The sequence below is a fragment of the Centroberyx affinis genome, unplaced genomic scaffold (genome assembly GCF_046629955.1).
Source record: "Centroberyx affinis isolate AG114_WGS23_722 - 3 ecotype Tasmania unplaced genomic scaffold, CSIRO-AGI_Caff_v1 ptg005393l_1, whole genome shotgun sequence".
Taxonomy (NCBI): Eukaryota; Metazoa; Chordata; class Actinopteri; order Beryciformes; family Berycidae; genus Centroberyx; species Centroberyx affinis.
Window position 1 is genome coordinate 208,697 of NW_027282698.1, and position 12,317 is coordinate 221,013.

Here is a 12,317-nt window from a genome sequence, read left to right on the forward strand (position 1 = left end):
TCTTCCAACAAGGATCCTTGGCAGAATTGAAACCCTGGTCACTGCTGTTCCACTATATAGGCCTTAGCCTGCTGAGCCCAGTCCTTTTCAGGTTAAACCGTTTACATGCACCTTTGATACCCTGCGATTGAATATCCCTGTTGCCATAAACCTGTTAACAGAATACACCTGTCTACCTTTGGTGTCCTGCTAACAGCTGGAACAGTCTGCCATAAAAAAAAAAATAAAAAAAAAGTCTGAAAAAGATTTGGCTGCCAGCTGCCCTCTTTGACTGAGCAGTAGGTCACAGGGGAAAGAAATGATGATTCCAGTAGTAGTAGTAGTGAGTACTGCTCACTGTCATGTTTTTTGTTGACATAAAAATGTCCCCATAGTGCTGTGAGTCTGAGTTTGCAGACGACATAAACCAAAACTGAAGGGAGTAAGATGTTTATATGTGACAGTAGCCCATTTAGTAACATCCAGTTGTGACATATATGTGTGTCGACCCAAGACTGGGTAACTTGAATAACTGGGTTAAGACCATAATTCTCTGTGCACATAAACATAACCAATATGTTTGTCAGCAGTTTTACTCTGGCAAAGAGCCTTGGGAAACACACTGCACCTACTCAATCACTGTAAGTCATTCTGCAGTGTCAGCTAAATGTCTAAAATGTAAACACGTTCACCAAAATACTTGTTTCAACCTGTTGCTTATCCCAGTGCATCCTATCAGTGCGTGTCCTACTTGTTCCCTATATGGAAAAAGAAGCCTTGTTAATGTTTTTTATTTTTGTTTTCAATATTGTAGTACATCCTTGGTGTGGTTTCTGGAGCTGAATTTAAGCACAGATTGTTGTCATTCAAGTACTCAGGGAAGATAAAATTGTTTCCCTCAATAAATCATGGACTAATCTGTGCCAGCCACTTACCCACACCTCAAACATACACAGAACACAGCAAATTTACAAAGTAAAAGAAAATAAGATGGTAAGGAATAATAAGTGTGCCAGGGAGTACATTGGACCAGTAACATATGAGGAACATATTACACACACATGTGAATAATTAATCCCATATGCAAATGTTATACCAGTGTCTTTTGTACATTACATACATTATTCGTACATATAATCTTTTTTCAATGCATATTCATCCCACAGATGCCAATTTGCAGACATCTCTCAAGCTATGCCTAAGGCTGCAGACAAACGAAGAGTACAATTAAAGAGCATAAGTGACATCAAAATCTCATGAACTACATATTTGTAAATCAGCTGGAATAATATAACATATTACCAAAGCACTGATTCCTTTTACACTACCAGTTAAAAGTTATTTTTTACTGTTTTTCACATTTTAGAATAATATTAAAGTCATCAAAACTATGAAATAACACAAATGGAATGATGCAGTGGCCAAAAAGTGTTAAGCAAATCAAAACTATCTTATATTTTAGATTCTTTAAAGTAGCCGCCCTTTGCCTTGATGGAAAGGCAAAGGCTTTGGAAAGAAATTCATACATAGGCATCAGCTTCACTATTTATATTTGTCTAAGAAACTAATTTCAAGCATTTAAGCAGAAGCCTTTAGATCAAAATGGCTTTAAGAGAATGAAAAACGTAGAACATTCAATCAGGAGTGTCCAAACTTTTGACTGGTAGTGTATATTTTAAAACAATTTTATATTTTAAAACGATTAGGCAGCAAAATATTTATAGTTATGACAATGATTTCAAATTTGGAATGAATATTGGCAAATACTTTACTACAGTCTCTACTTGCCTTACATTATGGCAGCTAAAAATGAAAAATAGATGTTTGGATTTGGTTCACCGTGAACTAAACCTATGTGGTTTTGATGTAAATCTATGGGTGGGGGATGGGTCTGCAGCCCATCAGTGTATTTCTCCCACTGTGTGTCTATTAACATCATTAAACACTGAAGACAAAACATCAGAATCATAATAAAAAAACACACACCACCATAAACAATATAAATCATTATGATGCTATTTCTCACAGATCCAGACTTGATCAGCAAAACAGCCATCATCATTCCATTCTCCCAAGCTTGATGTGTGCACCATTTCTCCACAGTCCTGGTTTCCACTGTAGCTATTGGGCTGCCCAATCTGCCAGTACCTGCAGCACACAGAACACAGACAGAAACACTTTTCTCCTCTCTCAGATCCACTCAGGCTTTGTTTTGACCGATACAGATAAAAACAATGACAGCTTTGTTTGTTTTTTCTGAATGAAGTCCTATTTGCATGGGATTAGTATTATGTGGGGACCTCATGTAATTAATTCATTACTCCCTCTTCCATACTCTTCATTTTGCGGAATGCATTCGAAATTTGCTGAAATCAGTAAAAACCTTCCTCTACAGATTTTACGGCCGCTTCCATTTTTTATGACTGGAGGAAGACAGAAATTGCGCATCTAGGAGAAGCAGAAGAAAAATAAATCACATGCAAAAAACAAATTATGGCTGAAATTACAGAGAATTCGATTCGCAGGGGATCAGTTATTATCGGGGAAGCTGTGTGTCCATCAAAATATGGAAGGTAATTTGCGCTGGCATTTTTACTTTACAAATTACAGACATGTCAGATTCAAATGGGATTAAAATCACAGACGATCTCCGCAATTATCACAAATCACTTCATGTCTCCGGGCAATAATAGTCCTGTGTGAACAGGGCTTTAGTTTCACTTGCCAGCTGTTTTCCAAGTTGCTGGCATGCTCTCCAACAAAATACATAGGAAGGACATCAACATACGTATACATATGTATTTCCTTAATCAGAAACAATCTAGATGTACTGCTGTCAAAAGTGATCATAGTGCTAGAATAGTTTTTGGTTAATACACTCTGACTGTAAACTTACGTGGTGTTGACTGGTGTCCCATCCACCCATGTCCAGTTCCCCTCTGTAATCGTATCCGTCAGACCGATCCAGGCGTTTGTGCCAGACACAGATAACCCATTGACAAATATCTGGTAGTGTGGTACAGAGAGAAAGAAAAAAACACATTCAAATGGATATCTGTGAGATTGTTGTTTTTTTGATTTTGGCACCATCTCATTGGATTTTCTGTTGATGCAGTTTGAGTTTCTCTTTTCTTTGTCTGTTCAGTCATGGTGGCTATCGCTGCTCATGCTAACTACCCAGTTCTTCTTCTATTTATTCCAAACAAACTGCATGTCTCATCCATATAGACCAGTGATTCTCAACCTTTTTCATATCAAGGAGCCCTAATTTAGTCCACATTAGAGCCACAGACCCCCATTTGGACAGTCCACCATTGAGATTTTGTCTCTCGGACCCAAATCTGAGAATATTTTTATTGTTAGATATGATTTTGTCCAGAATTACATGACTATCTGTATTGTAGGCAGAGAGATAACAGAGAAACTATGATCAAAACAGTCATTCTTCTACATTCTCTAATTGTGTTAACTTCTTGTAAATGAAGTTTAACGATTCATCAGTTTGCTGGGGACCCCCTGGGACCCCCTCAAGGACCCCACGTTGAGAACCACTGATATAGACAAACACATATTTTAAAACAAATAATAGAAACAGGTGCATTTGATTGTCTATCATGTATTGTGACCAAAAAAAACCTGAGTTTAGAATGTGAGCACACATTGGCTGGTTCATCATGTGGCTGTCAAAATCTTGAGCAGCGCACCATATTTATCATCCATTTCCTTCCTTCTTCACCAAAATTGCACCCGGAAGGATGATGGATCTGTCTCGTTCCAGTCCACATCTCAGACACGCTGATCAGATTTGGACTAAACATGGGGGAATGGTGCATCTCACCACTGTGATTCAGCATTTTCAAAATGACACTGATTGACCGAGGGGGAGTGCTACAATTGCACATCAAAACAAGGTGACATATTTGTTTCTGATTGACTTCATCATTGCCTTGTTTACATTTCAAAGCTACAAACGATTTGTGCTCATGCAGAGAGAAAGAAAAAACACATTCGAATGGATATGTGAGATTGTTGCTTTTTTGATTTTGGCACTTTTTTTTTTGATCTTGCAGCTATGCAGAGGAATCACAAAATAATAGTTTTGTTTTTAGCAAAAGCTAACCTTGCTGCCCAGCTAGCATGTTGATGCTAATTAGCATGGTAATGACATCAATAGTTAATTTTATTAGTGTAGCAAAAATGTAGCTAGCTCTTTGTCACTGGAAAACCCTTTAGAGTTTAGAGTTTTTAGTGTTCTGATCTGGTGCCAGTGGGGCGATGCATCGATCCTGGTTTGTAGCTTTAACTCACCCGCTTTTCTTTCTTTTGCTTGTTTCCTTCTTTCTCACCTGTTCCTCCCTGCTGTTTATAATGGCCAGATCTGCTCCCTTGTCCTTGCACTCTTCTCTGCTCACTGTCCAGTTCCTTTTCTCGGCGGAAATGTAGTAACAGCTGATCTCAAACTTACTCCAGCCTGTCTGACAGGACATCTCTATGGTACAAATTGCAAAGATGTGGTCAAAATGTAAGACAATGACAATACATTACAACGACAAAAGTTTTAAGAACTCTGAAAGAATGCTTGAAATTACCAGTCATTTTAAAGAAAATACATTTTCTCCCCCAAAAGTTTTATTATAGGCCACAAATATTTTGACCTGCATTGGTCATCATCAGGTGTGTCAATCGTCACCCGCAATGTCATTTAAATATTTTCCCAAATTACCGAACTATCACAAAGTGACAATGCCAAAAAGATTTCCTGTGGTAAGGTATGCAAGAAAAAAAAAGCAATCTTACCTCTTATTTTAACTTTCATCTTGTCAATCTCCTTCTGCAACTGATTTTCCCTTGTAGCAGAGCTGCTGTAATTGGTCTCTAACTCTTCTTTTTCTCCCCTCAGCGTATTATAACTGGTTTGCAACCGGTCTTTCTCGCTCCTCAGTGTACCGTAGCTGGTCTGTAGCTGGTTTTTACTTGTAGTCAGTGTATTGTAATTGATTTGCAACTTGTCCTTGTCTCTCTTCACTGTAGTGCAAATGCTGTTTAACTGGTTGATATTTGTCGTCAGGGTATTGAAACGGGTCTGTAAGTCATTCTTTTCTCTTTGCAGGGTATTGTAGTTGGTCTGTAGCTGGTTTTTACTTGTAGTCAGTGTATTATAATTGCTTTGCAACTGGTCCTTGTCCCTCTTCAGTGTAGTGTAATTGCTCTTTAACTGGTTGCTATTTGTCGTCAGGGTATTGAAACGGGTCTGTAAGTCATTCTTTTCTCTTTGCAGGGTATTGTAGTTGGTCTGTAGCTGGTTTTTGCTTGCAGTCAGCGTATTGCGATCGGTCTGTAACGCGTCACGTTCTCTCTGCATTACATTACAGCTGGTCTGTAACTGATCTCGCTCTTGTTTTAAGGTGTTGTAACTTGCCTGTAACTGATCTTTTTCTCCAGTCACGTTGTTAAAACTGGTCTGCAGTTGGTCTCTCTCTGTAATTAAGGAATTGTAGTCATTTTGAACCTGATCTTTCACTTTCGACAGGCTGTTGTATCTAGCTTGTAGCTGGTCTCTCTCTGCAGTTAAGGTGTGGTAGCTGTCCTGAAACTGGCCCCTCTCTTTCGTAACGTTGTCATATCTCGTCTGTAAAAGGTCTTTCTCTCGAATGAGATTGTCGTAATTGGTCTGTAACTTCTCTTTTTGTTGAATTGTGCTGTTGTAATCGCTCTTTAATTGTTCCTTCTCCTTAGTCAAGGAATCATAATTGGCCTGTAGCTGGTCTCTGTCTGTAGTCGTGTTGCAATCGTGCTGGAGATGGCCCTGCTCTTGAGTCATAGCGTTGTAATTGGCCTGGGTTGTGTCTCCCGAAGCGGGACGGCTAAATCCTTCATCTGTGAAATGAAAAATGGATAAAAAAAAACAATGCCTTAAATTACTGAAGATGTTTGGCTGTGTATGGAAATAGTATTTAATTCTAAATAGATTGTATTGTAGTTGTTTCCCCTTTCTATTCTGTATGATCATCACCTTTAACATTCTTTTTTCAATGTTTGACTGAGATTAAATGCCTAGAAAGCAGAATGCAGTTGTTCAATAAATCACTGAGGCGTTTTGTGAACACACTTACAGTAGACAATCTGTCCGATGTTACCGGCCAGTAGGACAACACACAGCAATCCCAGACACTTGATCACACATTTGAAGGGCTGCTTTCTTTCCTGAAAATTCACTGAATCAAAGGTATTTATCATTAACTCTTTTTTTGGAATCAGTGTCAGTATAGATGCACATAGAGAGGTGGTTCCAAACATGAAAAATACATTTAAGGGATACTTGTCCCCTACTTGTAAATTACCATCCAAGTCACATTTAAATTAATCTTTTTCTGTATCTAAACTGGTACTAGTAGTTTTTCTTAACCTTTACATGGCTGAATGTCTCCGCAGTCAGCAGACTGTACAATGGTAAAAATTTATACAGACTGGTAGCAATTTTCACCATTTAGTTGTGCCCCAGAGAATAATAGTTTTTGGTACTGCAGACTGGTCAACTTACCCAGTAAGTTCTGAGAACAAAGACACCAAAATCAGACACACAGTAGCACATCTGTTCCATGCTAACACTTTATCATACACTATGTTGAGTGATAGTAGGCTCCATGCTACGTAGACAACTAGTATTATAAGAAAATTAGAACTTGTAGTAGCTCCAAAGCAAAAGGTCATTAATCTTAAATGATATGTGGTCATGTCTGGCAGTTTTGTGTAGGAGATTGGTCGAATTAACCATATCAAACGATAAAAAAGTTGATAACAAAAAAAGGAGATTGGTCGAATTGACAGTAAATACAACCCGTTTTGAACGGGGCTACTTTCCCACTTTGCAGTGAAGCTGGTGGGTGATGGGAGACTGAATAAACCTGGTCTCATGAGCTATATTGAGTTAGTTGTATTTCATTTTTTTAATTGGTAACACTTTACAATAAGGGTACATTAATTAAGGGTTAGTTAATGCTTACCCTTAACAGTTAACTAATGTGTCTGGTAATCATTTACTAATGGTGTTCATGTTAACTAAGGTATTAACTTATACATTATTTAATCTTTATAAACTATTAAATATGTATAAATTAATACCTTAGTTAACATGAACACCATTAGTAAATGATTACCAGACACATTAGTTAACTGTTAATTAAGGGTTAGTTAATGCTTATTAAGCATTAACTAACCCTTAAATACTTTACCCTTATTGTAAAGTGTTACCTTAATTAATAATGTTAATTTATGAATCTACAGGCCAAATAATAAAAAACACTAACAAGTTTTTGTTACTAAAAGGTCTTATTACATTGGACATTGCTAGTCGCCTATGCTAAAGTGTTAGCATGGAGTACCAGAGCGAACAGTCTATCAGGAACATATGGATAACTTCGGGGCATACTCTCTTTACTTAATGGGTCAGTTGACCAACAGGCCAATTTCCCAAAAACCTGCTTTACAGTCAATGCAGATTGCCATCTTATCTATTTTGTGTTGTCATTCTCTTCCCATGTGTCTGCGCTCTGATACTCCTACCTGGGGTAAGAAGCCCTTCCATTGTGAGGTCCTTGCGAGGTCCATATATGTTGTCATCAATATCCATCAAATCCATTCTGATAATGACTCCAGTGGCTCTGTATGAACTTTCTCAAGTTCCCTGTTTAGAGAAGACATTCAGGTAATATCGGTCTGGGCAGGAAATGTAGCTGACCACACATTGAGTAGACTTTCACAATACTACAAAATAATATCAGATAACAGTAACTAGTCATGAGTATAGTTACTGTTCTTTAGTTGATTTTTAGAGCATCATCCATTTTCTGATAATTTTTTTTAGTCTGTATGTTGTTGTTTGTAGTCTGTATGTACTACCAATTAATTACTCAAAAGTATTTATTGCTAATTATACTTTTAAGTTTTAATTGTATTTTGTTTTGTTCTTATTTTAGTATTGGGCACAGTGAGTTCTAGTAAAGCAGTAATTTACCTCCCATAATTGATAATGACCAACAAATAAATAATGAGCATTCCCCAGAAATCTAATTATTTGCAAGAATTTGACAAAACCTGTAAACTGTTAATTTTTGGTGAGACTTGGGAACATGCACAAAATCTTAATGATTTTTGAGGGAAACTAAGTACTTATATTTTAATGAGCCACACTTTTACTTGAGTAATACCCCTTACAAGTATAGTAGAGTACAACTGAGTGACATTTAGCTGCAGTACATTTGCTTAAGTAAAATATTTCAGGACTCTTTCTATCCCTGTGAAACAGTCGGTGGAATGATCAGATAGTGGACAACAATACAATCACACTTACCCTGGATTTGAAGAGCTGACAAAAAAAAATCAGTTTCAGTATAATTGCATTCACTTTGAGATGCTGGCACCAAGTGATTACAGCATGTTTTATAGTGCAGTAGACCGGAGGTGCTTTCCGTCTGTGTCATCAGATGTGACTTAAACTTTTCTCTCATTGGTCTAAACAAATCTGAACAAATGTACGCCTGGCTCGTCTATTCAGATTCTAGGTAATGTTCGGATAACATTTACCAGAAGTCAGCAGAATAATGGAGTTCACCATTCAACTTAAGTTCCCACAGAGAAGAGGGTTAGATTGCATTTTATACCATAATAAAAGCTTGTGGTGAGCTTATAATATAATGTTATATTATACAAATTAGAATATTAGAATTATAATAATAGGCTTATATTAATACATATTTTGTTGCACTATTGCAGTATTTATTGCTATACCACTTACTGTGGTATAGATAGATAGACCAGCTATTAATTAATTAATTAAGTGTTTTATAATGAGAAAACAAGAATCATTTGTAAAATTGCAAGATATTTTTTGCAACAATTGCACCTTTGGTGGGGGGCAATAGAGTTCAATAGAGTTCATTCTTGCAGCGTTAATAGTAGAGGAAGGCCAATCAGCATCACACAGTATGAAAAAGAAAGTATTAAAAATAAAGTGTTTCTCCTCCTCAGGGGTTTCCAAAGTTGAGAAAGATTTTTTTTTAGAAGTTATTCAGTTCATGCAACTAGTTGTACTGCAGAATGTGCTCACTGCTCACATTACTTTGGATAAATGCTTGTACTGAATTCTTTTATAAAAGTATGTATTAGTTCTTGTGCACTCAGTTAACCTACTGTATACCAGCAGACACTGTACTGTTGCCCTTTCCGTCCTCTCTCTCTCTCTCTCTCTCTCTCTCTCTCTCTCTCTCTCTCTCTCTCTCTCTCTCTCTCTGGCTCCAGACTCTTTTCTCTGTTCTGGTTTCTCTTCCTCGTTCCCACAGTTTAACGGTCGAATGAGTCTTACGTGACCGAAGGACGAGGAAGTCATGTTTCTGTGCATTCCATGAAAAAACTGAGCCATCTATTTTAATTTAATGAATTTCTAAGTAATGGGCGTTGACACCACCGCTCACAAAATGATTGCTGACATGAAAGTAAAGCACATTACAGGTTACTTACTGTTAAAGTAACATGTTGTCTTAAGACTTCTGCTAATACAGCTGTTTTTGATGCTAGGATCGTCTGTTTTCTAAATATTGACTGATGAGTTTCATATACCTGTTTTTATCTCAAAATGGATATATGACAATTGGAAACACAAAAACTTTTACATTTACACATTTTTGACCTCCTGTGATTTGTTTGTCTGTACAAACCTTGTTTTTGTCTCATTGTGAAGATTATCATCAAAACACATCTGAGTGGCTGGCTCATTGAAACATGCAACAAACAAGTTCATTTTACAGTAATTCATCATTTTCACAAGTCACCACATTGGCAAGGACACTCTGAATGGCTGATTTAGAGCAGCTATTTGCAAAAGCCGATTCCTCGGCGAGCAGAAAATGTTCGATACAACAACAAGCAAGATGAGCCGTGGTAGCGAGATGCTGGGAAAAGATGACAAAAAAAAAAAAACGTGGCATTTGTCAACATTTTCCAAACGACGGAGATGGTTATCAGATGACGTGGAGCAGGCAGGACCCGCAGCAGTTGGTGTTTTGATTTTCCTCACTGCTGCATTAGATACTGGGGAGAAGACAGGCTGTCAAGGCAGCTGCTAGTGCTGCACTTAAGTATTGATCCCCCCCCCCTCCTCCTCCTCCTCCATGTGGAGCACTTAGCGCTGTCTCTTAACTGTGGTGGGACACACTGAGAGTGTTTCTCTGGCTTTGGCAGACTGAATTGTTTGAACTGCTTGAGAGAGATTAGATAGCGCTGAGTGGTGAATTAAAGCTCTGTTGTGCTTGAATTCAGTTCTGTAGCTACATGTACCATGAAAGCATCTCGGTGCCTTGTCAAGGGCAGAGGAAGTAAATAGCAGATTAACCCATGGTATTGTTAGGAGTTTAAAGCAGAAGAGGGGAGACAGAGATAGACAGACAAGAAAGAAAGGTTTCCTCTTTTGTAGGTTGAGATAAATAGGTGTTTGAACCAGTAAATAAAAGGTAACCTTGTAGAATTTCTGCAAGCAAAGAGCAAGACATGAGTAACAAAGGCAGCATCAGTGCAAATAAATTGAAATTATTAAGTAACTTGTGTAAAAAAGTTACTTTTCTTCACTGTGTGCAGCTTAAAAAGCTAACAGACTTGTATTGTAACATCAGTGTTAGAGGAGTAAGAGGGAAAATCTGACCCATTAGTTACCGATGTATATTTCTTGTTTATGTATACTTTATTTTAACTACATTGCCCCATTGACATTAAAACTCTTTTTAAGAGATCTGGCCAAGAAAGCAGCATCATTGACGCACTTAAAAGTCGCAAACAAATAACACACAACCATGTGCATAAGCAAATATAAAATCAAAATCACATAAAAGCTAAGTGCAAAGTCAAAATCGACCATATAAGCTCTCAAAAGGCAGCAGGCCAAGACTTAATAGATCTTGGCGGAACGACAAATAAACTGCTGCTTATGGAGTGTGCCTTAAAACTCCTTCATAATCACAATTCATAATCATACCTCATGCCGTAGGAAATGAAATATTTGAACAGCTTGCCTGAAACTCGAGCTCGCTGCAGGGGGGAGCACAGCCTCGCTACTGTAGTGAATAAATCAACTGTTCATCTTTTTGTATCCAGCCATTAAGACGTATGTGAGCACACACACTGACACACTGTCCATAGGGAAAGAGTATAGAGGCTTCTGTGTTTTGTAGCGAACCGAATTGCCCTCACACACACCCGGGCACACATGTAAACACACACACATACAAGCACACACACACACTTATGTACGTTCACAGACACAAACAGCTACAGGTGCCGTTCATCCTTCATGCTTCGTAAGTCGAACCAAAGACACACACAGATGGGAAAGCCTTTACTCTAATATCACACAAGGTGGTGAGTCTGTTTTTATCCGGTAAGAGTCAGAGAGCAAGGAAAAATTACACACACACACACACACACACACACACACACTTCCCACCAAATTCAAGCCATTCCCACTCCCGCTGAAAGGAGAATATCTTTATCAGCTTTCTAACTTGACCTACAGTACACTCTGACTGTTGACATCAAAAGAGATCATTCATATGCAAGAGCCATGTGATGTTAATGCAATAAGTTCTTCATGTATAAATGATGAAGATGTGTGATGGGAGGTGGCATGTGGTTGTGAACTATATCAGTAACACTTGGTGAACCATTTCATTTCTTCTCCACCTTTGTAGCTGAAAGGAAAGCTGACAACACAGGATGAGTGACAGATATTATAACATAACATGTGCTATTTGATGGATGCTTTTATCCAAAAGCAACTTACATTAATGATAGTGTCTTCCTCTACCCATTGAACTACACAGGACCACACTTTCAAGCATTCTGCGTTTTTCATACTGCTCTTAAGGTGATGATACACAGGCACCAGTATGTTATTTCATTCATTTTCACTCCTGCAGCTGTCAAATTTGTCAGTTACCATTGCCCATTGCCCTCTTTTGCCCATTGTGCATTCACTCATACTCATTGCCGGCAAATTTTGCCCCAAATTTTCCCCAAAATTGAATGTAGCAGCACAAAGCACTTTAGGACTTTATCATATTATATATGTTTGAATGTATAAATGTGATAACTATTTTTGCTGTTCTTATTTTATATATTTTATTTACTTATGTGTGTGTTTTTTGTCTGGTCTTAAGAGCTACACTGAGGCAAATTCCTATCAACTGTGTTGACATGGCAATAAAGTATTGAATTGAATTGAATTGAATTGAAAACCTGCCTGAGTATCATCAGCTGTAGATGATGGGCCAAATTGTATCTGCAAATACTTT

General features: G+C 37.8%; 1 protein-coding gene across 1 annotated transcript; it reads right to left on the reverse strand.

The window, feature by feature from the left end:
* Positions 1-1,994: 1,994 nt before the first annotated feature.
* Positions 1,995-5,800, reverse strand: LOC139667266 (C-type lectin domain family 4 member M-like). The gene is made up of 4 exons (XM_071546718.1): positions 5,501-5,800; positions 4,326-4,454; positions 2,876-2,985; positions 1,995-2,127 (listed from the first exon to the last, which is right to left on the reverse strand). Exons 1-4 carry the CDS (start codon positions 5,798-5,800, stop codon positions 1,995-1,997), a joined length of 672 nt encoding a protein of 223 aa, XP_071402819.1.
* Between the last annotated feature and the right edge of the window lie 6,517 nt (positions 5,801-12,317).